This window comes from Parasteatoda tepidariorum, chromosome 9 (assembly GCF_982258835.1).
Source record: "Parasteatoda tepidariorum strain Cologne lab strain chromosome 9, Ptep-v5.0, whole genome shotgun sequence".
Taxonomy (NCBI): domain Eukaryota; kingdom Metazoa; phylum Arthropoda; class Arachnida; order Araneae; family Theridiidae; genus Parasteatoda; species Parasteatoda tepidariorum.
The window spans coordinates 69,272,645-69,300,511 of NC_141763.1; the positions used below are offsets into that span (position 1 = coordinate 69,272,645).

General features: G+C 29.6%; 1 protein-coding gene and 13 non-coding genes across 14 annotated transcripts; 13 read left to right on the forward strand and 1 right to left on the reverse strand.

The window, feature by feature from the left end:
* Positions 1 to 31: 31 nt before the first annotated feature.
* TRNAL-CAA (transfer RNA leucine (anticodon CAA)) lies at positions 32 to 150 on the forward strand. Its single transcript has 2 exons — positions 32 to 69; positions 105 to 150. It is a non-coding gene; the product is annotated as a tRNA-Leu (tRNA).
* Positions 151 to 311: 161 nt separating this feature from the next.
* TRNAL-CAA (transfer RNA leucine (anticodon CAA)) lies at positions 312 to 430 on the forward strand. Its single transcript has 2 exons — positions 312 to 349; positions 385 to 430. It is a non-coding gene; the product is annotated as a tRNA-Leu (tRNA).
* Positions 431 to 590: 160 nt separating this feature from the next.
* On the forward strand, positions 591 to 709 carry TRNAL-CAA (transfer RNA leucine (anticodon CAA)). The gene is made up of 2 exons: positions 591 to 628; positions 664 to 709. It is a non-coding gene; the product is annotated as a tRNA-Leu (tRNA).
* Positions 710 to 1,417: 708 nt separating this feature from the next.
* TRNAL-CAA (transfer RNA leucine (anticodon CAA)) lies at positions 1,418 to 1,536 on the forward strand. The gene is made up of 2 exons: positions 1,418 to 1,455; positions 1,491 to 1,536. It is a non-coding gene; the product is annotated as a tRNA-Leu (tRNA).
* Positions 1,537 to 1,696: 160 nt separating this feature from the next.
* TRNAL-CAA (transfer RNA leucine (anticodon CAA)) lies at positions 1,697 to 1,815 on the forward strand. Its single transcript has 2 exons — positions 1,697 to 1,734; positions 1,770 to 1,815. It is a non-coding gene; the product is annotated as a tRNA-Leu (tRNA).
* A 160-nt stretch (positions 1,816 to 1,975) lies between these two features.
* TRNAL-CAA (transfer RNA leucine (anticodon CAA)) lies at positions 1,976 to 2,094 on the forward strand. The gene is made up of 2 exons: positions 1,976 to 2,013; positions 2,049 to 2,094. It is a non-coding gene; the product is annotated as a tRNA-Leu (tRNA).
* Positions 2,095 to 2,533: 439 nt separating this feature from the next.
* TRNAL-CAA (transfer RNA leucine (anticodon CAA)) lies at positions 2,534 to 2,652 on the forward strand. Its single transcript has 2 exons — positions 2,534 to 2,571; positions 2,607 to 2,652. It is a non-coding gene; the product is annotated as a tRNA-Leu (tRNA).
* Positions 2,653 to 3,648: 996 nt separating this feature from the next.
* TRNAL-CAA (transfer RNA leucine (anticodon CAA)) lies at positions 3,649 to 3,767 on the forward strand. Its single transcript has 2 exons — positions 3,649 to 3,686; positions 3,722 to 3,767. It is a non-coding gene; the product is annotated as a tRNA-Leu (tRNA).
* A 1,552-nt stretch (positions 3,768 to 5,319) lies between these two features.
* On the forward strand, positions 5,320 to 5,438 carry TRNAL-CAA (transfer RNA leucine (anticodon CAA)). Its single transcript has 2 exons — positions 5,320 to 5,357; positions 5,393 to 5,438. It is a non-coding gene; the product is annotated as a tRNA-Leu (tRNA).
* Positions 5,439 to 5,877: 439 nt separating this feature from the next.
* TRNAL-CAA (transfer RNA leucine (anticodon CAA)) lies at positions 5,878 to 5,996 on the forward strand. Its single transcript has 2 exons — positions 5,878 to 5,915; positions 5,951 to 5,996. It is a non-coding gene; the product is annotated as a tRNA-Leu (tRNA).
* A 439-nt stretch (positions 5,997 to 6,435) lies between these two features.
* TRNAL-CAA (transfer RNA leucine (anticodon CAA)) lies at positions 6,436 to 6,554 on the forward strand. The gene is made up of 2 exons: positions 6,436 to 6,473; positions 6,509 to 6,554. It is a non-coding gene; the product is annotated as a tRNA-Leu (tRNA).
* Positions 6,555 to 7,830: 1,276 nt separating this feature from the next.
* On the forward strand, positions 7,831 to 7,949 carry TRNAL-CAA (transfer RNA leucine (anticodon CAA)). The gene is made up of 2 exons: positions 7,831 to 7,868; positions 7,904 to 7,949. It is a non-coding gene; the product is annotated as a tRNA-Leu (tRNA).
* Positions 7,950 to 8,388: 439 nt separating this feature from the next.
* On the forward strand, positions 8,389 to 8,507 carry TRNAL-CAA (transfer RNA leucine (anticodon CAA)). The gene is made up of 2 exons: positions 8,389 to 8,426; positions 8,462 to 8,507. It is a non-coding gene; the product is annotated as a tRNA-Leu (tRNA).
* Positions 8,508 to 17,489: 8,982 nt separating this feature from the next.
* Positions 17,490 to 27,861, reverse strand: Alg10 (alpha-1,2-glucosyltransferase Alg10). The gene is made up of 4 exons (XM_016049173.5): positions 27,488 to 27,861; positions 25,108 to 25,287; positions 22,689 to 22,922; positions 17,490 to 19,797 (listed from the first exon to the last, which is right to left on the reverse strand). Exons 1-4 carry the CDS (start codon positions 27,635 to 27,637, stop codon positions 18,970 to 18,972), a joined length of 1,392 nt encoding a protein of 463 aa, XP_015904659.2. The 5' UTR covers positions 27,638 to 27,861; the 3' UTR covers positions 17,490 to 18,969.
* Between the last annotated feature and the right edge of the window lie 6 nt (positions 27,862 to 27,867).

Genomic DNA, 27,867 nt, shown 5'->3' on the forward strand with positions numbered 1-27,867 from the left:
CTTATTTAAAATCAAACCGCGCCGCAGGCATGTCAGGATGGCCGAGCGGTCTAAGGCGCCAGACTCAAGGTTCGATCCTTGCTCTGATAGCAGAGTGCTGAGAGTTCTGGTCCACGAATGTGGGCGTGGGTTCGAATCCCACTTCTGACTGGAAGTTTTTTTCTCATTTTTCACGGATATTTATTTTTATTTTTCATGGATTTAGCATTATTATTTTTTTAATAAAAAAATGCTTTTTCAATATATATTTTTGTCACTGTTTAATCGAATAAATTTCCCCCTTATTTAAAATCAAACCGAGACATAGGCATGTCAGGATGGCCGAGCGGTCTAAGGCGCCAGACTCAAGGTTCGATCCTTGCTCTGATGGCAGAGTGCTGAGAGTTCTGGTCCACGAATGTGGGCGTGGGTTCGAATCCCACTTCTGACTGGAAGTTTTTTTCTCATTTTTCACGGATATTTATTTTTATTTTTCATGGATTTAGCATTATTATTTTTTAATAAAAAAATGCTTTTTCAATATATATTTTTGTCACTGTTTAATCGAATAAATTTCCCCCTTATTTAAAATCAAACCGAGACATAGGCATGTCAGGATGGCCGAGCGGTCTAAGGCGCCAGACTCAAGGTTCGATCCTTGCTCTGATAGCAGACTGCTGAGTGTTCTGGTCCACGAATGTGGGCGTGGGTTCGAATCCCACTTCTGACTGGAAGTTTTTTCCTCATTTTTCACGGAAATTTATTTTTATTTTTCATGGATTTAGCATTATTATTTTTTTAATAATAAATGCTTTTTCAATATATATTTTTGTCACTGTTTAATCGAATAAATTTCCCCCTTATTTAAAATCAAACCGAGACATAGGCATGTCAGGATGGCCGAGCGGTCTAAGGCGCCAGAGTCAAGGTTCGATCCTTGCTCTGATGGCAGAGTGCTGAGAGTTCTGGTCCACGAATGTGGGCGTGGGTTCGAATCCCACTTCTGACAGGATATTTTTTCACGGAAATTTATTTTTATTTTTCATGGATTTAGCATTATTATTTTTTTAATAATAAATGCTTTTTCAATATATATTTTTGTCACTGTTTAATCGAATAAATTTCCCCCTTATTTAAAATCAAACCGAGACATAGGCATGTCAGGATGGCCGAGCGGTCTAAGGCGCCAGACTCAAGGTTCGATACTTGCTCTGATAGCAGAGTGCTGAGTGTTCTGGTCCACGAATGTGGGCGTAGGTTCGAATCCCACTTCTGACTGGAAGTTTCTTCCTCATTTTTCACGGAAATTTATTTTTATTTTTCATGGATTTAGCATTATTATTTTTTTAATAATAAATGCTTTTTCAATATATATTTTTGTCACTGTTTAATCGAATAAATTTCCCCCTTATTTAAAATCAAACCGAGACATAGGCATGTCAGGATGGCCGAGCGGTCTAAGGCGCCAGACTCAAGGTTCGATCCTTGCTCTGATAGCAGACTGCTGAGTGTTCTGGTCCACGAATGTGGGCGTGGGTTCGAATCCCACTTCTGACTGGAAGTTTTTTTCTCATTTTTCACGGAAATTTATTTTTATTTTTCATGGATTTAGCATTATTATTTTTTTAATAATAAATGCTTTTTCAATATATATTTTTGTCACTGTTTAATCGAATAAATTTCCCCCTTATTTAAAATCAAACCGAGACATAGGCATGTCAGGATGGCCGAGCGGTCTAAGGCGCCAGACTCAAGGTTCGATCCTTGCTCTGATGGCAAAGTGCTGAGAGTTCTGGTCCACGAATGTGGGCGTGGGTTCGAATCCCACTTCTGACAGGATATTTTTTCTCATTTTTCACGGATATTTATTTTTATTTTTCATGGATTTAGCATTATTATTTTTTTAATAAAAAAATACTTTTTCAATATATATTTTTGTCACTGTTTAATCGAATAAATTTCCCCCTTATTTAAAATCAAACCGAGACATAGGCATGTCAGGATGGCCGAGCGGTCTAAGGCGCCAGACTCAAGGTTCGATCCTTGCTCTGATGGCAGAGTGCTGAGAGTTCTGGTCCACGAATGTGGGCGTGGGTTCGAATCCCACTTCTGACAGGATATTTTTTCTCATTTTTCACGGAAATTTATTTTTATTTTTCATGGATTTAGCATTATTATTTTTTTAATAATAAATGCTTTTTCAATATATATTTTTGTCACTGTTTAATCGAATAAATTTCCCCCTTATTTAAAATCAAACCGAGACATAGGCATGTCAGGATGGCCGAGCGGTCTAAGGCGCCAGACTCAAGGTTCGATCCTTGCTCTGATGGCAGAGTGCTGAGAGTTCTGGTCCACGAATGTGGGCGTGGGTTCGAATCCCACTTCTGAATGGAAGTTTTTTTCTCATTTTTCACGGATATTTATTTTTATTTTTCATGGATTTAGCATTATTATTTTTTTAATAAAAAAATGCTTTTTCAATATATATTTTTGTCACTGTTTAATCGAATAAATTTCCCCCTTATTTAAAATCAAACCGAGACATAGGCATGTCAGGATGGCCGAGCGGTCTAAGGCGCCAGACTCAAGGTTCGATCCTTGCTCTGATAGCAGACTGCTGAGTGTTCTGGTCCACGAATGTGGGCGTGGGTTCGAATCCCACTTCTGACTGGAAGTTTTTTCCTCATTTTTCACGGAAATTTATTTTTATTTTTCATGGATTTAGCATTATTATCTTTTTAATAATAAATGCTTTTTCAATATATATTTTTGTCACTGTTTAATCGAATAAATTTCCCCCTTATTTAAAATCAAACCGAGACATAGGCATGTCAGGATGGCCGAGCGGTCTAAGGCGCCAGAGTCAAGGTTCGATCCTTGCTCTGATGGCAGAGTGCTGAGTGTTCTGGTCCGTAATGTGGGCGTGGGTTCGAATCCCACTTCTGACTGGAAGTTTTTTTCTCATTTTTCACGGAAATTTATTTTTATTTTTCATGGATTTAGCATTATTATTTTTTTAATAATAAATGCTTTTTCAATATATATATTTGTCACTGTTTAATCGAATAAATTTCCCCCTTATTTAAAATCAAACCGAGACATAGGCATGTCAGGATGGCCGAGCGGTCTAAGGCGCCAGACTCAAGGTTCGATCCTTGCTCTGATAGCAGAGTGCTGAGTGTTCTGGTTCACGAATGTGGGCGTGGGTTCGAATCCCACTTCTGACTGGAAGTTTTTTTCTCATTTTTCACGGAAATTTATTTTAATTTTTCATGGATTTAGCATTATTATTTATTTAATAATAAATGCTTTTTCAATATATATTTTTGTCACTGTTTAATCGAAAAAATTTCCCCCTTATTTAAAATCAAACCGAGACATAGGCATGTCAGGATGGCCGAGCGGTCTAAGGCGCCAGACTCAAGGTTCGATCCTTGCTCTGATAGCAGAGTGCTGAGTGTTCTGGTCCACGAATATGTGCGTGGGTTCGAATCCCACTTCTGACGGGAAGTTTTTTTCTCATTTTTCACGGAAATTTATTTTTATTTTTCATGGATTTAGCATTATTATTTTTTTAATAATAAATGCTTTTTCAATATATATTTTTGTCACTGTTTAATCGAATAAATTTCCCCCTTATTTAAAATCAAACCGAGACATAGGCATGTCAGGATGGCCGAGCGGTCTAAGGCGCCAGACTCAAGGTTCGATCCTTGCTCTGATGGCAGAGTGCTGAGAGTTCTGGTCCACGAATGTGGGCGTGGGTTCGAATCCCACTTCTGACTGGAAGTTTTTTTCTCATTTTTCACGGAAATTTATTTATATTTTTCATGGATTTAGCATTATTATTTTTTTAATAATAAATGCTTTTTCAATATATATTTTTGTCACTGTTTAATCGAATAAATTTCCCCCTTATTTAAAATCAAACCGAGACACAGGCATGTCAGGATGGCCGAGCGGTCTAAGGCGCCAGAGTCAAGGTTCGATCCTTGCTCTGATGGCAGAGTGCTGAGTGTTCTGGTCCATAATGTTGGCGTGGGTTCGAATCCCACTTCTGACTGGAAGTTTTTTTCTCATTTTTCACGGAAATTTATTTTTATTTTTCATGGATTTAGCATTATTATTTTTTTAATAATAAATTCTTTTTCAATATATATTTTTGCCACTGTTTAATCAAATAAATTTCCCCCTTATTTAAAATCAAACCGAGACATAGGCATGTCAGGATGGCCGAGCGGTCTAAGGCGCCAGAGTCAAGGTTCGATCCTTGCACTGATGGCAGAGTGCTGAGTGTTCTGGTCCATAATGTGGGCGTGGGTTCGAATCCAACTTCTGACTGGAAGTTTTTTTCTCATTTTTCACGGAAATTTATTTTTATTTTTCATGGATTTAGCATTATTATTTTTTTAATAATAAATGCTTTTTCAATATATGTTTTTGTCACTGTTTAATCGAATAAATTTCCCCCTTATTTAAAATCAAACCGAGACATAGGCATGTCAGGATGGCCGAGCGGTCTAAGGCGCCAGACTCAAGGTTCGATCCTTGCTCTGATAGCAGAGTGCTGAGTGTTCTGGTCCACGAATGTGGGCGTGGGTTCGAATCCCGCTTCTGACTGGAAGTTTTTTCCTCATTTTTCACGGAAATTTATTTTTATTTTTCATGGATTTAGCATTATTATTTTTTTAATAATAAATGCTTTTTCAATATATATTTTTGTCACTGTTTAATCGAATAAATTTCCCCCTTATTTAAAATCAAACCGAGACATAGGCATGTCAGGACGGCCGAGCGGTCTAAGGCGCCAGACTCAAGGTTCGATCCTTGCTCTGATAGCAGAGTGCTGAGTGTTCTGCTCCACGAATGTGGTCGTGGGTTTGAATCCCACTTCTGACAGGAAGTTTTTTTCTCATTTTTCCCGGAAATTTATTTTTATTTTTCATGGATTTAGCATTATTTTTTTTTAATAATAAATGCTTTTTCAATATATATTTTTGTCACTGTTTAATCGAATAAATTTCCCCCTTATTTAAAATCAAACCAAGACATAGGCATGTCAGGATGGCCGAGCTGTCTAAGGCGCCAGACTCAAGGTTCGATCCCTGCTCTGATGGCAGAGTGCTGAGTGTTCTGGTCCACGAATGTGGGCGTGGGTTCGAATCCCACTTCTGACTGGAAGTTTTCTTCTCATTTTTCACGGAAATTTATTTTTATTTTTCATGGATTTAGCATTATTAGTTTTTTAATAATAAATGCTTTTTCAATATGTATTTTTGTCACTGTTTAATCGAATATATTTCCCCCTTATTTAAAATCAAACCGAGACATAGGCATGTCAGTATGGCCGAGCGGTCTAAGGCGCCAGACTCAAGGTTCGATCCTTGCTCTGATAGCAGAGTGCTGAGTGTTCTGGTCCACGAATGTGGGCGTGGGTTCGAATCCCACTTCTGACTGGAAGTTTTTTTCTCATTTTTCACGGAAATTTATTTTTTATTTTTCATGGATTTAGCATTAATATTTTTTTAATAATAAATGCTTTTTCAATATATATTTTTGTCACTGTTTAATCGAATAAATTTCCCCCTTATTTAAAATCAAACCGCGCCACAGGCATGTCAGGATGGCCGAGCGGTCTAAGGCGCCAGAGTCAAGGTTCGATCCTTGCACTGATGGCAGAGTGCTGAGTGTTCTGGTCCATAATGTGGGCGTGGGTTCGAATCCAACTTCTGACTGGAAGTTTTTTTCTCATTTTTCACGGAAATTTATTTTTATTTTTCATGGATTTAGCATTATTATTTTTTTAATAATAAATGCTTTTTCAATATATGTTTTTGTCACTGTTTAATCGAATAAATTTCCCCCTTATTTAAAATCAAACCGAGACATAGGCATGTCAGGATGGCCGAGCGGTCTAAGGCGCCAGACTCAAGGTTCGATCCTTGCTCTGATAGCAGAGTGCTGAGTGTTCTGGTCCACGAATGTGGGCGTGGGTTCGAATCCCACTTCTGACTGGAAGTTTTTTCCTCATTTTTCACGGAAATTTATTTTTATTTTTCATGGATTTAGCATTATTATTTTTTTAATAATAAATGCTTTTTCAATATATATTTTTGTCACTGTTTAATCGAATAAATTTCCCCCTTATTTAAAATCAAACCGAGACATAGGCATGTCAGGATGGCCGAGCGGTCTAAGGCGCCAGACTCAAGGTTCGATCCTTGCTCTGATAGCAGAGTGCTGAGTGTTCTGCACCACGAATGTGGGCGTGGGTTCGAATCCCACTTCTGACTGGAAGTTTTTTTCTCATTTTTCCCGGAAATTTATTTTTATTTTTCATGGATTTAGCATTATTTTTTTTTAAATAATAAATGCTTTTTCAATATATATTTTTGTCACTGTTTAATCGAATAAATTTCCCCCTTATTTAAAATCAAACCAAGACAAAGGCATGTCAGTATGGCCGAGCGGTCTAAGGCGCCAGACTCAAGGTTCGATCCTTGCTCTGATAGCAGAGTACTGAGTGTTCTGGTCCACGAATGTGGGCGTGGGTTCGAATCCCACTTCTGACTGGAAGTTTTTTTCTCATTTTTCACGGAAATTTATTTTAATTTTTCATGGATTTAGCATTATTATTTATTTAATAATAAATGCTTTTTCAATATATATTTTTGTCACTGTTTAATCGAATAAATTTCCCCCTTATTTAAAATCAAACCGAGACATCGGCATGTCAGGATGGCCGAGCGGTCTAAGGCGCCAGACTCAAGGTTCGATCCTTGCTCTGATTGCAGAGTGCTGAGTGTTCTGGTCCACGAATGTGGGCGTGCGTTCGAATCCCACTTCTGACTGGAAGTTTTTTTCTCATTTTTCACGGAAATTTATTTTTTATTTTTCATGGATTTAGCATTATTATTTTTTTAATAATAAATGCTTTTTCAATATATATTTTTGTCACTGTTTAATCGAATAAATTTCCCCCTTATTTAAAATCAAACCGAGACATAGGCATGTCAGGATGGCCGAGCGGTCTAAGGCGCCAGACTCAAGGTTCGATCCTTGCTCTGATAGCAGAGTGCTGAGTGTTCTGGTCCACGAATGTGGGCGTGGGTTCGAATCCCGCTTCTGACTGGAAGTTTTTTCCTCATTTTTCACGGAAATTTATTTTTATTTTTCATGGATTTAGCATTATTATTTTTTTAATAATAAATGCTTTTTCAATATATATTTTTGTCACTGTTTAATCGAATAAATTTCCCCCTTATTTAAAATCAAACCGAGACATAGGCATGTCAGGACGGCCGAGCGGTCTAAGGCGCCAGACTCAAGGTTCGATCCTTGCTCTGATAGCAGAGTGCTGAGTGTTCTGCTCCACGAATGTGGTCGTGGGTTTGAATCCCACTTCTGACAGGAAGTTTTTTTCTCATTTTTCCCGGAAATTTATTTTTATTTTTCATGGATTTAGCATTATTTTTTTTTAATAATAAATGCTTTTTCAATATATATTTTTGTCACTGTTTAATCGAATAAATTTCCCCCTTATTTAAAATCAAACCAAGACATAGGCATGTCAGGATGGCCGAGCTGTCTAAGGCGCCAGACTCAAGGTTCGATCCCTGCTCTGATGGCAGAGTGCTGAGTGTTCTGGTCCACGAATGTGGGCGTGGGTTCGAATCCCACTTCTGACTGGAAGTTTTCTTCTCATTTTTCACGGAAATTTATTTTTATTTTTCATGGATTTAGCATTATTAGTTTTTTAATAATAAATGCTTTTTCAATATGTATTTTTGTCACTGTTTAATCGAATATATTTCCCCCTTATTTAAAATCAAACCGAGACATAGGCATGTCAGTATGGCCGAGCGGTCTAAGGCGCCAGACTCAAGGTTCGATCCTTGCTCTGATAGCAGAGTGCTGAGTGTTCTGGTCCACGAATGTGGGCGTGGGTTCGAATCCCACTTCTGACTGGAAGTTTTTTTCTCATTTTTCACGGAAATTTATTTTTTATTTTTCATGGATTTAGCATTAATATTTTTTTAATAATAAATGCTTTTTCAATATATATTTTTGTCACTGTTTAATCGAATAAATTTCCCCCTTATTTAAAATCAAACCGCGCCACAGGCATGTCAGGATGGCCGAGCGGTCTAAGGCGCCAGAGTCAAGGTTCGATCCTTGCACTGATGGCAGAGTGCTGAGTGTTCTGGTCCATAATGTGGGCGTGGGTTCGAATCCAACTTCTGACTGGAAGTTTTTTTCTCATTTTTCACGGAAATTTATTTTTATTTTTCATGGATTTAGCATTATTATTTTTTTAATAATAAATGCTTTTTCAATATATGTTTTTGTCACTGTTTAATCGAATAAATTTCCCCCTTATTTAAAATCAAACCGAGACATAGGCATGTCAGGATGGCCGAGCGGTCTAAGGCGCCAGACTCAAGGTTCGATCCTTGCTCTGATAGCAGAGTGCTGAGTGTTCTGGTCCACGAATGTGGGCGTGGGTTCGAATCCCACTTCTGACTGGAAGTTTTTTCCTCATTTTTCACGGAAATTTATTTTTATTTTTCATGGATTTAGCATTATTATTTTTTTAATAATAAATGCTTTTTCAATATATATTTTTGTCACTGTTTAATCGAATAAATTTCCCCCTTATTTAAAATCAAACCGAGACATAGGCATGTCAGGATGGCCGAGCGGTCTAAGGCGCCAGACTCAAGGTTCGATCCTTGCTCTGATAGCAGAGTGCTGAGTGTTCTGCACCACGAATGTGGGCGTGGGTTCGAATCCCACTTCTGACTGGAAGTTTTTTTCTCATTTTTCCCGGAAATTTATTTTTATTTTTCATGGATTTAGCATTATTTTTTTTTAAATAATAAATGCTTTTTCAATATATATTTTTGTCACTGTTTAATCGAATAAATTTCCCCCTTATTTAAAATCAAACCAAGACAAAGGCATGTCAGTATGGCCGAGCGGTCTAAGGCGCCAGACTCAAGGTTCGATCCTTGCTCTGATAGCAGAGTGATGAGTGTTCTGGTCCACGAATGTGGGCGTGGGATCGAATCCCACTTCTGACAGGAAGTTTTTCACATTTTTCCGGAGAAAAAATTCCTTTTTTTACAACTTAAGTATTATTATTTTTGTAATAATAGATGTTTTTTCAATTCTTAAATATTTTTATTAGAATTTCATTCAATAAATTTTCCGACTTAATACCTAGGTTGCACCTCATTGAGATGGTGACTATAACATGAAATTCCTTGCTGTTCCTAATGAATATGTAACGGTGACATCACTGTTTATAACGGTGGATGAAAATGTGTACTTGTACGACCAAAGGATACTGTAACCTTGACCAGGTTCGATAAACTAAATAATTTTTTTTCTTCAAAAATATATCGTTTCTAGATAAGTAAAATTATTTAGTCTGAAACTTAATTTGTTTTCCAGAGAAATTTTTATTTCTCTCTCGAAATTGGAGCGAGGCACCAGTTTTCCGTCAAGGGGGTCTGAAACAAACCCACATTTTTAAGTGTTCTCTTTAATTACTCAATAGTTTTAAGTATATTTTTTATATTTTTACTCGTAAGGCGACACTGCTATCTTATAACTACTGTTTGAATTGAATGTATTATTCACGTTTGTTTGATAATAAAAAAAATTACGAGAAAAGTTGACATTTTGAGTTTAATAGAAAGTATATGTTTTTATTTTCCTTAATTCTAGTACTATTAATTGAATTAAGTACATAAAAAGGTAAGGAAGAATATTTTTTTAATTATTGGACACTTTCTTAGAATGGTGGGAAAACTAACCAAACCAAAGCGTAAATGTATTCAACTGTTTTCATTACACTTAATACTATAAAAAATTTTCAACGTAATATCTTCTAAAGCAGGGGTGGCGAACCTTTATGCACCAACGTGCCATTTTTTGCAAAAAATTGTTTAATGAGGTCATAGACGTGCCGTCAAATAATTTTGACTTCTTGATTATTGGGAAAAAAATAATACTAAATTCTATCAACTCGAAACTCTTTATTTACTATGAAAAAAAAAACATTTTGCTATGTCTCAGTTATGCGTGTAATTCAACCTAAAGTAACATTAGTGTGACTTCTGTTGTTGCAGATTAGAAGACAAATGACCTATATTAGGTTGTAAGATGCTAGTTTAAGCAGAACTGTTAATGTTTTTTTCCTAGTTATTTATTGTTAGCTTGTTTTTTACAGTTATTGTTTTTTGGCAATAAATTGTTAAATTTTTTTGTTAATTGTTTATTTTTTTGTTTGTTTTTGTGAATTTTTATTTAATTGTTAATATGCTTCATAGTGAACTTTGTGATCGGTGGCGTGTCCAGAACATTGTGTCGCGTGCCATTGGTTCGCCATCCCTGTTCTAAAGTTTTATCAATGCACACATCCTACCTATCAACCCCCAATTTTCTAAAAATTTATTGTTCCCAGACTTTTGTTTGTTACGATATATAATTTTTTTGTTAACAAATGAGCACAATTCTAGCAAACGTATAGGAGCTGTAAATTATTCATTATTTTACTTTTATTGTTATTAATTATAAATTCAGCCATATTCAGTGCAAAAAATTATTTGCTCAGCAAACAACAATTTTTTTTTTTTCATTTTCATGAGTTGACCTCGAACAATAGCATCATGCCAAATGATACTGAATAATGTTAATGTTTATTTTGATGGGATGAAGTACTAAAAATGTGTTTTGCTTAATCCAATAATGTAAAGCCACCTAAAAAGGGAAAATATAATAATAAATAAAAAAGATTGGAATTAATATAGCTTCATTATTATTGTGTTGGCATACGTCTTTCAGTTTTGTGTATTACGTTGTTCTGTGGTTCAGTATAGATTTATTGGTTATAATATGTTTTTTTCCTCCCCGCCGTATGAAGAAGGAGTATCCGGCTAGTTATTTATAAATTAAATTGAATATGAATACTATCTCCGATTAATTGTTGCTTGATTTATCCATATTTTTTTTGTTGATGCGTTATTGTATATTCCATTTTCATTTTCAATACAAAATTTGAACTCATTAAACTGATAAAAAAAACAAAGTTTATTAGTTTTTATGTTATGATCACTCGGCGTTATAAAATAGATCAGTTATTCTTAGCATACCAGCTCTCTTTGTTTTCTTTTGACGTGGCCTATAAAAATTCTTCAAAAGCGCATTTCGAAGGTGAAAATTGCTGCTAATTTTGAGGGGAAAAAAGGTAGTTCATAAAGTAGACTATCATGTACAGAAAAACAAGACACAAGGACAATAGGTAAATAAAGTCAGCCATTTCGGGCCTTTGTCCTTGCGGAGCATTGTAAAATTTTTATCGTTTTTAAATTATCTACGAACGCAAGGAAACGATATTAGCATGAAACGGAGTTACCTTCTTTTCAACAAATTGAATAAACTTAAAGGTATTTCGGAAGTTTATACTTATCGCTTGTATCAGAATAAGAGATTGGTCAAATGATTTACAGCATCTTTTCTATTCCTCATATGCAGAGATTCATTTTTGTATCGCTCGATAAATAGTAACTATAAAAATGAAATATTTTAGCCAAAATGTTCTTTTTCTCTGACTAAAACAATATAAATATATTAACTGTGGCAGACTATAAAATTTTGGTTAACAAAAATATCGTTTTCAAATGCTGAATTTGTGCTATTGTTATAAATTGTTGTACACGTACATTTTACGAACGGTTCAATGTGGCATACCGAGAGAGCAGACGATTCTGAAAAATGTGATGTTAACAATAGACTTCCTACATATTTAAAATGCAGATTTCTGTTTCACTCGTTTGGCAACTTGTCACTTATGTCTAAGTACAAAACGTATTTGCGAAGATCTTTTTTTCATGAGCAATTTATTTGACGTTATTCATTTGTCTGTTTAATTTTTCATGAGGTGATAAAAGTTGCGAATAAATTGTACAAGGGGAGAAAATATTCCCAAATAAATGAGTAACACCGTAAAAAAAGAGTTCTCATTGACTGAATAACTTTCAACTTAGGCGTTTAATGTTAGAATTCCCTATTGCTAAAATTATTTTTCAAATTTTCAACAACTTAAAAAGTAATATTTTTAGGTAATTTTTTCCTTAAAAAGTGTCTTGATGCATCATATTTTAATCCAACAACAAATGTTTATAACTGATTTAGAAAGAGTAACTGAAGATACGAAAACGAAAATACATAATAAGAATTTCAAGAACACCTTAACAAAAATTTTGTTAGTTGATTAAAGACAAACTTTAAATGCTAAAATTAACTCTTACGTTTTAAACAGCTTACAAACTGTTATAGTTGAAAATTTAAGAAAGTGTCCTTATCTGTCTCATTTTATTAATAACAGAACAAAAATTAAGTATATTTTGAATTAAAAATTCGAAAATTGTTGATCAGCCACTAAATTTTAACTTTGAGATTTAATGTTAGAATTTATTATATTTCAAATTATCTGAACGCACAAACTAATATTTTTAAATAACTTGTTACCTATAAAGTGTCCTGATTTGTCTCATTTATAAAAACGTTTGTATCGAAAATTAGATAACAATTTCGGAAACATAATAGTATTCATAAAAGACTTTTATTGGCTAATGACTAATTTTTAAGTTTAAAGTTAGAATTCTCGATTGTTAAAATAATTTTTTTAAAATTTTGAACACCATACAAACTATAACTGATATGTTAAATAATTTGATACATAAAAATTGCATTGATTTGTCCTCAAAAAGAAATAACCAGATGTAAAACAGCGCCATTTATAAAATTGTTTGCATACAAATTGCACTGCCTCGTATACAAACTGTCCTGTAATGAAACTCTTAATAAATATTTTTAGAATATATGAAAAGAATGAAACCTAAAAAGAATACACACTATGAGTCAAACGAAGAAAAAACAAAACGTCATTAAATAGTAATGTATCACTTCTGAAAAAATCAAAATCTGTCTCATTGCCGAAGAAAACACGGAGAAGTTTAAAGGCTGTTAAAGTTTCACCCAGAAATTAAACTGTTTGTAATACTTTCAATCCCGCCTTCCTGAGTAGAAATTAGTTGAATTTTGACAGTTTTCATGCTGATGGGAAGTTGACCGTCCAGGAGCTTTAAGAGTTATACCCATAAAACGTAGTTTCAATAGAACTAGCGGTAAAAAAAAAAAAAAAAAATTGTTTAAACCTGATAATTTAAAATAATTTTTACTGTATAGAGCAGTTTCTTTCCAACTTACATGGTCGAGGGTCGCAATTAAAAACACCAGTCAAATGGTGGGCCGCAACTTTATCAAAATTTTATATAGGACTCTTCAATGTTTGAAGGAACATTAAATATTACTGTCAGATTTTTAACAAGTTGTACAAAACAAAAGTATTGAATTACAACTAATAAATATTTTCTTGGATGCAAAACCTTAGAAATAAATTTCTTGCACCGTTCAATTGTTAAATTTCACAGAGACGAAGAAATTAGGATTTTTTAACGAAAGAAAAGTATTTTAAACCCATATAGATTTTTTACGAAAATTGTCCGCAAAAAAATGACAACTAATATATTTTAGTTCGCGGGCCACAAAAAAAGGCTTCGCGGGCAGCCAGTTGGTAACCATTGGTATAGAGTAATGAAGAATTTAATATAGAAGTGATACATTTTACAATTTGATAGATTTATTGTAACATACTATTCTAAAATAGATAAACCGTGAGAAAAATAGCTTATATAATAAATGAGTTTGACCACCACTACATATAAATAATTACAACAAATATATAAAAGCATAATAGTTTTTACAATAGCCAATTTCAACCTGGTTAAAATATAAATGTTTTTTTTTGAGTAAGATTGTTTTTCGGTAATTGTTTTACTGCCACTGGGAAAATCCATTCTCGGAAATAGTGAAAGTTGGCAGATATGCAATTAAAAAAACTTGACAGTAAAAACGATTCCTTCAAATGAATTATACAAAAATGCTATTAGCGCTAAAAATGATGTATACCTTAACCATGGGTGCCGCTCAAGAAAACCAACAATTTCAAGACTGAACTTATTTTTTGACTAATTAACACCGTCTAGTGTTATTCAGCAGAATTTTCAGACATTTATAGCTGACTGACTGCAAAAAGTACCTTTTTATGAGAATGGCCGACATATTATATCAAAGACTTGTTTATTTCTTCTAAATAAAAAATATTTCTTTCTTCGTTTATATTTTACAGCAAAAAAGTAAAATAAATAAAAGCTACCTCGTATATTTTTTACACCATTTGCTGATACCACAAACTTTTTTCTTGGAATCAATCATATCTTTATTATTCACTTTTTCATCATCATTTTTTGGTTCTGACTCTATAAATTATATATTTTTTTAAAAAAAATAAACTTATTTTAATTTTGCCCAGTATTTCTAAACATCAGGGGAAAAAATGAATAAAAACTCCGGCAGATTCCGAAGATATTAGACTCCAATCATTTCAATTCTTTCATTGCAGTGTTATTTGATCATTTTGCAATAATTATGAAAAAACAATGTTCTCTTCATTAAAAAGTTTCTTTTTTCGCTGAAAAATTTATTTAAAAGCAAATTAAAAAGAGATTAATAGCATAGGATGCATTTCACAGTTTTTCTTCTTCTTCCCAAGACTGATTTAACTGCTCTGGACAAAAGAGTTGCATCAATGAGTTTTACTGCTCCATTAATAATGAAGCTGTTCCAACATTTTATGCTTGTCTTCAAATGCCTCCAAAGTTAATATATCACAAAAAAAGTTTTAAAAATGATTGGATAACTTAAAAAACTGTTAACTTTTTGAAACGGAAGATAAAAAAAATGTTAGTCAATTGTATGGATACATTAAAGGTTCTGGATATTGCCACGCTGAACTGAACCAATGTTAATAATTTAAGAACGAAAATAACTTTTAAAAAATGCGGATATTCAGTTTTCCATATGGCTAAATAGGAAGACAAGAAACTACCAAGAGATGTTTTATTCAAAGAAATTTACATTGAAAATATACAAATAAATTACTTGATTATTTAAATCAGAAGGATTATATTTTTCAGCCCTTCCAGTATTTTACTTATGTCATTATGTTAATTTAAAAAATAACTTAGCAAATTTTTATATTTTGTTACTCATTCTCAGAGTAAACATACCTTTTTTTCAAAAGATTATGATTTCTGTCTCCCAAAATATACACGGTAGCTGCAATCTGCGAAACAAGGTCCCAATAGTTTGGCCAGAAGAGCAACCGAAAGCTTTGATCCTTTAATGTTCATTTAACTTTTTACATATTTCGAGAACTATTTGCGTGAATTGAAAATTTTTTAGCACAAGATTATAAAATTTGTTTATCTACAGATAATTTCGTCCGGAAAGTAAGCTTTAACAATTATTTATTATTGTTTATAACTTTGTTTAGAAAGAGTCTAAAAATTTTTAATTGTAAAGTATATAAGTTTTTACATTTAAAAAAAAACATTTATATGTCAAAATACAAAATTTGAATAGTTCCTGACAAATCGAATTTTAAATATATCAAATTATTTTCTACATGGAATTATTTTAGTATAAACAAATTTTAAAATTACATGCAAAAATTATTCAATTTGCTTAAAAAGTTCATGCGATAAGGTGAAATACGTAAAAATAAAATTAACATTGCACAGTCCAAGCTACTGAACAAATTTTTAAGGCCATATTTCCAAGATTGCAACTACACTCATATTTTGGGAGTAAAATATCCAAAGCATTAAAAAAAGGTGTGTTTATTCAAAGAAAGTATACTCTGTTTCGTGATTTCGTAACTTAAAATATTGTCTGCATCGACTAATTTGCATATTTGAGGTAATCTCTAAAACTATTAAAATAGAGTCCTAGTATGTGAAAATCTGATCATTAGAACAAAATTAAATTGAGGGCTTTTTTTTGTACACTATACATTGATGTGCTACAAATGTTTAACAAACATATATTTAAAAGTAAACAAATAGCAGTAAATCATAAATAAACAAATCATCAATAAACAAATAGCAGTAAATCATTGATTTATTTCAAATTATTTTTCCTATGATGTTAGTAAGTTTTATGTTCTTTTTATATTAAACAGGTTTGATAATTTTTTACTATAACTGTATTAAATATTAACAATTAATAGCACTTTTTCAAAGTGTTATAAATATTGTTGAATTTTTATGAAAGATTTATAAAATCATTTTCAATAATAATTGGACCTGATATTTTTTATTAGTGTTCTTGGTTTCAATAAAGGAAGGTTGATTCTAATGAAATATTAAAACTAAGGCCTGATAAGTTATGCAACAAGGATGCTGTATTTTTTAAATTTTTTTAAAAAATATTTTAGTGAACTTGCATGGTTTTTAGAAAGAAGTCTTATTTTCATATTAGATAATCATAATATTAAAAAAGAAAAAAAACATGTGAATACTAATAAAAAAGGTGAATGACAAATAAATTATTCGCCTCACAGTTTTAAACAAAAAATTAAAGATTTAATAAAATAGTATTTTCTAAAATTTTGTTCTTGCCACTTTAAATTTGTTTAATGTAACATAAAAAATATTCTCTATTTTCATAAAATAAAATTGCAGAAGATATTTATGATATCTTTTGCATACCTGGAAAAGTATTTATTACATACTTTTCTAGATTTGCAGTATACTGAGAAATAAAAATATTAGGACCAACTATTATCAATAATAATTGGTCCTAGTATTTTTGTTCTAATTCATAGTTTTAAGAAAAATAAGAGTCATTATGTTAGAGGATCAGAATGCAAAAGATAAACGATGTGAAAATCGCAAATAAAAAAGCTAAAAGAAAAATTTATTATTCCTCTCACAGCTTAAAACATAAAAATTTTTATTTAAAGATACAATAAAATAGTATTTCTTCCAATTTATCAATGCCATTTTAAATTTTTTTTATATAACATAAATAATTAAATTACATTACAAAAAAACAAAAAAAGTGAGATAGCCAAGAGCTATTTATAATAAGCTTTCCACATTTTTAGAAGCATATAACAAATAGCTTTTCAAATTCTTTAGAAGGAAACATTCATATTTAAGAAACATATGAAAGTAAACTTTATAAATAAATTTTCTGGAGACAAAAATTCCAATCTTTCTGCACACAGAAAATAAAGTGCAGGCAAAAAACTTTAAATAGAATATTTTCAAAGGAAAAAAAAAAAAACAAAACAATAACAAACAATGTGCAGAGTTAGAGACCACAGAAAATAAAAAAACTAGCTAACAAACTTCTACAACACAACTTCTTTGAAAATATTATAACTAAGAACTGAAATATAAATTCATTTTCATAGAGAAAAAAAATCTATCACTAAAAAACCGAAACAAGAATTTTTTTAAAAAAATATATAATCATAATAGTATTTTTAATTTATAACAATTAAACAAGTAATAAATGAAAGAACAAGCTTATTTTAGCAATTTTTATTTATCAAATTAAAAATTGATTATCACAGAAAATACATAAATTAAAAGCTACAAAGTTTAAACAGAATATTTTTATAGTTAAAAGAAAATGTATAGAATCAAAAAAAGATTTTTTGCTATAAAGTACAACTAAAAAATTGCTTAAGAATTATTTTGGACACATGAACTGAATTTGAGGCTTTAACAAATTTGGTTGCTTTGTATAGAGACATCCATTATTTCTTTATGTTATTCAATTGAAAAACCATGTTTGACTTAGTATTTCTGATACAAATTTGTCTAAGCAGCATGGCATGCAATAAATTAGTTGGATTACAAAGAGAAAACCAGTTTCTTTATGGTTTAAAAAAATATTAAAACTTAAGTTAATTTTCACAAAAAAGGAATCATAGGTTCAAAAAAATTAGGTTCTTCGATAATTTATTTTTTGCTCAGATGAGAATCTATGCAAATAAAATTTATATAACAATATTTCAGTCTTTTTTATAATTTGAATTAATAAAAAATCAAAATTAAGTGTAAAGAACAAGATAACAATATTAAAATGAGATATAATTATTATATAATCACAATAAAAAATAAATATCTCTCATCAAAAAATTAAGCTTACTTTGAAGCTGGAAAAAAAAAACCTAATCTATTAAGCTTAATTTTAATAATTCCATTGTAAAAAAAAATTTTTTTTTCTAAATTTTGGATGCAAAAAAAGCTTTTTAATTAAGTACATAACTAAGTTATTAGTTACAAGGTGCCTCAATCATAACTTTACAAACACATACGCTTATGATAAAACATATATATATATATATATATATATATATATATATATATGCATTATGACAGTATAATTTTTTAAAATTGTCTTGAAGTTAAAGGTTTTAGACAAAGAGACCATAGCAAAGAATGAAAAAAAAAATCACTTACACTCAATAAAGAAAGGAAAGACATTAACACAATAAAAAAGATAAACGATAGAAATCAATAACAAAAATTTTTACTTATTTATTAAATTAATATTTCATGTTAAAAATTCATTTGTTTTGTATTTAGAAGTCTTAAAAAGTTAGCTTTGAGTAATATTTCATTCAATACTAGCTAGTATTAAGAAATAAAAAACAGAAACATGTTTAAATACAATGTATAAGTTTATACAAACAAAACAATAAGACGACACTATAAAAACGTTATTTAGTAATAAATTTCTCAAAAAACTAAGTTAAATTAACTACATGCACAATATTTAACATAAATAAATAACACATACAAATATTTATAAACATACACCCTAACATCATTTATAAAAAAAAGTTATCTGGCAATAAATTTCTCTACAAATGTAGTGCATATTCTTTTTTATAAAAATTTAGCAACAAAATAGTTATTTACCTACAAAATAGTTATTTTGTAAAAAAACAAACATATATAAGCTCAAAAGCAATCAACAGTCTCTTTTAACTCTATTTTACCACATAAATCTCTGAATTTCTAAGGAATCCTCCCATAAAAATGTTTTGAAGAAAAATAAATAAAACACTACAAAATTAACTAAAGTATATAAGATAAATTCCAAGTACGGTTGCCATAGAGACTCAACTTTAAGATGAAGTCTTAGCATAATATATGGAATTATAAAGTATCGGAACTCTATTAATCTTTGTGGCACAACTGATATAAAAATACAAAATCCAACCATGATCTTCAGCACATAGTCTTTGTGACTTAAGGCATTTACTAACGACCACCCACAAAATATATATACAGGTATCAAACCATATTTCATAAACACATTCCTCCCCAGTAGTCTCTTCCATATGTAAAAAGTGAAATGGCGATTATCAGCGATAAGATATGGATGAACATGTGAGGTACAGGCTATAAAAAATGCACATGCTGCGCATAATTCAAACACAAGCATTTTATGATGTCTAACAAATTTTAGGAACTGCTTACAACTGTCAGCTGACATCACATAGGGACTGGCAAAAAACGTAAAGAAAGTGAAGAAATAAAACAATTGAGGGATATGGAGGCATACTTGGTGAGCTTCTTTGTCGCCAAGAGCAATGGAACCATTTATTTTGACGAAAACTAAGAAGCAAACAGCAACAATGATGTAACCAGCATTGAGTAAAAGTATGTTAAGAATTATTTTTCTCCAGTTTTCTTTGAGAAGAGGAACAGTTATCTTAAGTAAGTGGGAAAAATTTTTATAAGCAAAATCCTTGTCTTTCTTTTTCAATTCTTTATGCAAAATGCTGATCAAACAACATAAGCTTTCATCGGCAGCAACCTGCAATGGATTAGTAACAATAGTAGTATTTGCGTTAATTGTAAGAACCAAGTTTATTTTCAATAGGAAATATTTTTAATAACAAAACATTCATTTATAATGAAAATAAATAATAGCATATGAAAAATAAATAAGGGAATCAAAACTAAAAATACATATTTTACTGTTACACTAGACCAGTATTTATTTATATTTATCTAGTTCTTGGGGACAGTTCTAGTTTTTTCATTTATTGACTCCTCAAATAAAAAAAAAAAAAAAAACATAAGAATATAAGAACCAAGAATATTAACTAAAATATAAGAACTTATTGCATGATGAAATCAATACTGCAAACATATACATGCAAATAAACAGACAAAACAACTACGAAACCATTGAATTTATCTCTAGATGTCATTTCTAATAATATTTATATGAAACTATTCAGACTTATCTTAACTCAAGAGATCACATACACAAATAGTGAACATAACCAATATACAAATTCACTTTTTTCCTTCTTACCCTTGATCTTTTTTCTTTTTCAATCACTTTATAGATTAAAAATCTAGCAATAGTTCACATATGACATGTCAAGTAGCAATTGCTAGCAATAGTAGTAATAGAATATTTTGTGAGATGAAATTATGATAAATAATGCTTGAACTTAACTTCAGATTGGTATAACTTTGTATCAAATAAAGAATTTAAAAAGTTTTCTTAAAAGGTTTAATATTTTTTAACAGTGAGAATTTAATATTTTTTTCAGAAATATATTTAGAGCCAAATCAAGAGTTTTTTTTTATATATTTTTTTAACACACACCTAGAAATTAATTTAAGAAAATAATTACTTCCAAAAATACTTTTACAAGTCTAACATTTTTATAGTACAACAACTTCTGATATAAAATCTAAAAAATCTCGGAACATAACTTTCACTACTTAGCCTAAAATTGAGCTTTTAAAAAAAAACATCTTCATTGAACAATCCTCTAGCCTAATCAGTTCTTAAAGATACAAATTTTTTACCTTTTAATTTAATTTTAGAAAAGAACAAACAAAGGAGGCAATAAAAATGAAATGTTACACTGGCAAAAATTTAACATTTCGCATTTTAGGGGAATTTAAGGAAAAAGAAAAAAAAAAGAGAGACAGAAAATGACAAGTTGGGATATTGTACAATTTAAATTCACCTGCAATATTTGTAGGTTAGAACTTTCAATACTTTTACGGGATGTGTGATTTTAAGGTTGGAGTAACAAATCAGAGTGATCAAATTACACAAAATTCGGAAAAATTAATCTATACTTTTTGTTTTGTTTTCTTAGTAAAAATATCAACTAATTTCTTCTGAAAACCATAAATCCAAATCAATAAAAAATTTTGTAAGAGGAGAATGGTTCAAAAAGAACATTACATTTTCAATTGTCAGGAAGGATACAGTGAAAATAGAGAATATGTATCCAGTACTATTTCTATAATATAAAATATTTGATAAATAATAAAACAATTATTTTTAGTGCCTTTTTATCAATACAGGTTGTAATTAGTTTCTAGATACTTTTGAGAAATCTCTTTTAGCAATCCAGTGGAGATAGTTCTTTAAGCAATTTTTTTTTTTTTTTTTTTTTTTTTTTGCAAAGAAAGCTCAAACACTCACAGCAGGTTTTAAATAAACATAGAATAATCACAAAATATTGAATTAAAATATCTTAGGATAAAATTTCACGCAAGTAAATTATAGGGGGAAACATCAGATTCTTACAAAAACAAGTACAAATGGACAAAATAGTACAAATAATTAAAAATTATTATAAACATTATTGCCTTTATGGTTCCATAAAGGTAAGATATTGTCTTAGAATCTAAAAATTGATAATCGAATAACTAAAGTGGTGCATTTTACCCTAGTGCAAGTTAAAAAAAGACAAGACTTCAGCATAAAATAAATATTAAATTTGCTATTTGGAACAATAGAAGTACAAATAATTAACAACTATAAAAGATATTTTATATATTCTTTGTTTATTTCAGCTTACAAAATCCAATCATTAGCAGTAGTATAGACATTAAAGCCTCAGCAAAAGAAGAAAAAGGTGTTTTTTTTTTCATCATTTCCTCAATTTAAGAAAATCAAACTGTTCGAACAGTTGAACCTCGATTCATTGTTAGCAAATCTTTCATTTTCTCGTATGTATCATCTTGTTTTAATTGTCCCAATAGAAATGCTATTTTTATAATGTCAATAAAGCTCATTCTCAGTTTTTTTGAAATTAGCAATAAAATGTGGATAAATTACAGTTTAGTACATACGCCTAGATCAACACATTAGATGTTTATCATTAAATAATGGAAATGCTCAAACTTGAGGTCATTTCAAGAAATGGGTGTCAAAGCTAAAGGGCAAGTGATTCTGATCAAGATGGTCAAACGGAACTACAACTAGTACCAACACTTGTGTTGGTATTAGTTGTTGCTGAGTTGGATCTTTTAAAACACAAAGAAACTTTCTTTATTCACCAAAAACTTATAGAAAATTAAAAGCAATCTGTTACAAAAGGTCAAATCTTTTTTTTGGAGAAGAGTGTTCAAACTAAAATTTATAGATAAATAAATATATCTATTCAGATTTCTTTTGATTCACAAACCTTTTAACAAAAAGTACATGATCAATTCAATTAAAATATTTTTACACTTCTTGTAAATTTATTGATTTTTAAATCTATTAATTTTTCATTACTTTTCATAGATTTTCAACTCATTATTTGATATTTTATGCTAACCTGCAAAATTTTAAGAATCAGTGAATAAAAATGTAGAAATAAAATTTAAATGTAAATTAAAAAATTTTTGTAGCTTCATTGAAAATCAAACAAAATAAAAAATTTATTAAAATATAATACTTACAAAAAATATCCATACAATGTTAGTTTGCCTGAAAAAGAGTGTGATAGCACCAACAACTGAAGCCGATATGAAGAGTTTTTTCAAATGCCAATAGTACATAAGCAGAACGAAAAAAGTAGAGCCACAATCTGTGTAGTACAAGAAATTGAAAAAGTACAAAACTGGGAATAGGGTGATATTAACTGAAGATAGAACAGCAATTCTTGTCTTGTCCCTTTGGTGAAACTTCTCATTCTGCATAAAAGAAAAATTAAATTAATTTCATTACTAGAAATCAGTCTGAAATACTCAATATTGAATTGGGAAAGTTTCTTCTAAGAATTATTCATAACAATTATAGGGAAACATTTCATATCGTCAGAGAGAATTTAAGATTTTTTTTTACAAGGTAGAAAGTTCCCTTGTGAGAAATTCATATTAGATTTAGATAGAATACTTAACTTTTTTTTTCATTTGAACTTGGTCTGTCATCAATTAAAAATATAATAAAACCTATGCATTTTATCTCAATGCATAACAGCTGTCTAACTTTAATATGTTGAGAGATTAATACAAGTCATCTGAGAGAAAAAATTTAACAATTTGTAATAAATTTAACAGACTGAATTCAAATCACAGATATTTTTTTTTAAATACCTTCATATTTGGGATCCTTTTAACACAATATTAATTTAAGGTAATTATTTTGAAATTATTGTTAATAACAATGACAATTGTTTTGTTCTATACACTACAGTTGATATACAAAATATAAAAACACATTTCTACTATTGATGAAAAGGAACAAGGTAAAAGAATAAGTAGTATGAAAACACTTATAAACTCAAATCAGGAAAATATAAATAAAAAAGCATGTGAAATTATTTTGCACAAAAAGAAATCATTTAAATTATTTACATACTTATTTAAAGCAAGGATGGCAAGTTTTTTCTACAATGGAAAAAAACCGCTAAGGTGGAAATAGGTATCTTCCAACTTAAGTGGAAGAAGCTCTTTATCAAAAAGAAATATCAAAACATTATTTAAAACACTTTATAATTGCAATTTAATTTAAATAATAGTATTAATTTTCAAGTTACTTATTATATCACTTTTAATTAAGTAAAAACAGAAAAACAACAATTGAAAAATTGAATTTCTTAACAAATTAAAGCAACTGCAATTTTACAATATTTTATGTGAATGAGAATAGTAAAACCAAATTTTATAATTATAGAAAGAACTGTTGAAATAAAGCTCAAATCTTTTTTAATGCTACCAAACTAACAAATCACATACTAAACATTAATACTAAAAAACATATTATGAATTCACAACTAAAAATAATATACTAATATTTTAATTGAGTACTATTAAGAATAAATACTGAAACAAACCTAATAGTTTTTTTCTAAGTAGAAGTGAAAAACTGTTAATATTAACTACATTAAATTTAAGCTATTTTTACAATGGATCTAAACATTTGTAAAGGTATTTTTTGGTTTTTTCTATAACATCTGGTATCTTCTATTTCAAAATTCATTCAGTATGCAAGAAGAAATAGGCATCTTCTGGATGAAATACTAACCCAGAATTTTTTTTTTTTTTTTAACTATATGTGAACATTTACAGTTCCACCAATTGTTAAACTTTATATACGAATCTCGATTAAAGATAATAAAATTAAAAAAAAATAATATAGAAATATTTAGAAAAAATAGATATTTAACATAGCATTTTCTTTTATTACTTTGTCAGTAAAAACTTTAAGAGCAATTTTTAATGTTTGTGCACAAATAACCCGATAAACAATTTATTAATCACCGATTCAGCTAAATTTTTTCATCTAGTTGATAAAGATAACGATGATTAATTTTTACTTTTTGCATGTTCTTAGATTATGCCGTGATGAAGAATCTTTTTGAAGAATTAGATCAAATATCTCTTATTTTCAGAAAGTGTTTTAAAGTTTAAAAAGAGAGAAATTCTACTGAAATTTGGAAGAATCTCACACCGATATTAAAGGAAGCTTGATATTAAATCACAAGTATAATTCAAGCGCAACAAGTTTTCAGGTGGTGAAAAAAGTTTAGGGGAATGTTAACTTTTCCATAGGTAGGGAATGATAAGGTGAGAAAAATAAGTATTTCTTCTGGTGAGAACTCTAAACTGGCATACTATTCTAATTAATTCATTCAGCATGATAGATTTTTTTGAAAATTAAGTCAGATATTTTATTCATTTCTCTTCTAAAACACATTAAATAAGGTGTCTATAGTCATTTTTTTGCTTCTCTTTTGCTTCAACCTTCCTTCCCTCTTTCCCCTAAACAACTTGAATAAACTTTACCAGTTGCTTTACTCTTACTTTGTGCATGTCAACTCACAGGAGATCTATAGCAGAAAAACATAAGATATTTAAACTAAAATGTATATTTTACCTTTATTAAATGCTTATAGATGGCAAAAACAACCCAAATAGTACCAATAGTAAATGTTATGTTCACAAGTCGAAAACATTGAATCTTAGCAACATCTAATGTTGATATCCATGACACTGGATGAAGAACAGCAGCTGAATAAATATATAATCCAGGTGGAGTAGTGATTTTTGGATCCCACTATAAAAAAAATCACATTAATTAAAAAATAATCAGATAAATTTATTTATTTACTACTAAAGAAAAGTTTTGAAATGCAATTTATAAAAAAAATCAGAATTTGATTATTTTAATAAATTTTTACAAATTTAATTTTTTAAAAACAAAAGAAAGATTATCAACCTATGTAAAAACAACATATAGATTTGAATTTCAAAATTATTAAAAATAAGAAACATAAAAGAAGTTATCATTTTTCTTAAATAAAATAAGGAAAATGATATAAGTTATTACAAATTTGGAATTGAAGTACATATTTAATAACATATTTGTTATTACATTAAATAGTTATATAGATTCATATAAATGGCATACAGTTGCTCAGTCTCAACTACAGAAAGCACAAGTTAACAATTTTAAAAATGAGTTTTGATCATTAAGCACATAAAACAATTAAATAACTCAATTCCTGACTATTAATAATGTACCGTGCAGTAAACTAAGATAAAAATTTTTTAAAAAAAATAAAAATTTGTAAACACAGTTTCAATTAAAAAAATATCTGCAAGCAATTATAATTAACTCTTAAATAATGCAATATTGATTAATTCTTGTAACTAGCTTCAACCCTTTCATTTGTTTCATTATCAGGGGTTTGTCCAGGCCGAATTTACTACCGTTTCGCGGTACCTTCACAAATTCAACTTTAGGAAAAACGATAGTTTCACAAAATATTTTTCCTTAAAATTTTATTTTTGTATCCCTTAAGAAACGATAAATCCATATTTTTGTGTTGATTTTTTAATATAATTTTTCACAAATTATGTCTACATTTTCACAAAATAGGTACCTCTCAGAAAAACCTAGACAGATCCCTGATTATTATACATACTAGCATACCTAAAAGTCAAATACTATGGGAAAGTTCGAAATTTTTTTTTTAATGAGTAAAACTAAAAAATTTTCTACGAATTTTAAAAATATTAACTGCAAGTTGAAATAGAAAATTTTGAAGATTTTTTGTTGTTTATTATTAGTAGTACTATAAAATTTTCTAATGTGTTTAAAATACTGACTGTGGGTTATTATATTGACTATTGATTTCACCATTATTTTTTTATAATGCATGATACTAAGAAACTTTCCACAAAGAATGTTCATTTACATTACACATGCTGTGCACTAAAAAATTTCCCTAAACTAGTAGCTCTTTGATATAATAAAGCTAAGTGAATTTTATTTTTGCTAAACTGAAACATTATTAAGCCCAATAAAATATGAAATATATTATATTTGTAAATAAGTATTCTCAACAATACATTTTATTTGGCTTTTTTCTTCACAAATTTTGACTTTTTATTATCACATTTTGGCTTTTATCTGTCATATCAGATCTTTAACAAGGGCATACACTTTTTTTAAAAAAAATCTGGATTTAAAGTCTTCAGATTGGGGCTTTAAAAAGTGAGTCGAAATACATCTCTACAGAAAAGGAGTTTAAAAATAGAATCAAAATACAAATGTTGTCATGCAGCTGTCATATCAAATCTCTTAACTAAAGCACAAAAATAAATAAATAAATGTAATTTTGAGTTTGAATTAAATGCTCTCAAAATGGGGCTTTAAAAAGTAAGCCAGAACTTAATTCCAAAATACTATACAGTGTATTAAAAATAGCTTCTACTCATTCGATGCAAATGAATAAAATATTTCATTTAAATTGAATTTCTTATTTTTTCTCCTGAAGTAAATTATATAATGAATATCAAACAAATGTTTTAAAAAATATCAAATCTTCATTGAAAATTTATTGGGAAACATTATCTATCTATATTCATGTTTAAATATATGACTTAAATTAAATAGTTAATTTTAAAATTTTTATTTAAATTGCAGACAAGAAATTTTTTAACTGTTCCTTAATGATTTCAAGACATAAATTCACATTTAGGTGTGTAAATTAACTGGTATTCTTTAAACGTCATATGTCTCAAAACGATTCTTTTAACGTTCCCAAAATACATATAGCAAAAAAAGCCTTAAAACTTAAGTATGTAAGCATTAATGTTTAAATTAATATTATTAAAGAATATTTAGAAGAACAAAAAACAAACAAGGAGATAGCAACTTCTTTAGCAAGTTTAGAATACGTAAAAGCTTACGACAAAGTCTTTAATTTATTTTTTAAATTAACTTTTTTTAATATGTAAAATTTCCTTACATCTGAATAATTGCCTTTATAATACTTTAAAGCTTGTGGGAAATGAAAAATTTCATCCATGTAAGGTTCAAGTAAAATAGAATTCGTAAGGTAAAAGATATATAAAGTTAAAAATAAAACAATGTACGTAAACGCTCTTAACATAACCATATTGACGTTGAATGTAGTGAGCGAGTTTTATTTGTAATTGGATAAAATAGAAATTTATTGCAATTTGAATATTAACAAATAGATGACTTCATAAAGGGAATCATATATAACAGATTATAAATCACTATTATTGTAACTTTTAGAGTTTTTCAGTCCAAATAGGGACAAAGTAGATTCCAGCGGGTCGGAACAACGAGTGTGATGTTTGTAAACAATTTTTGTAAATTTCA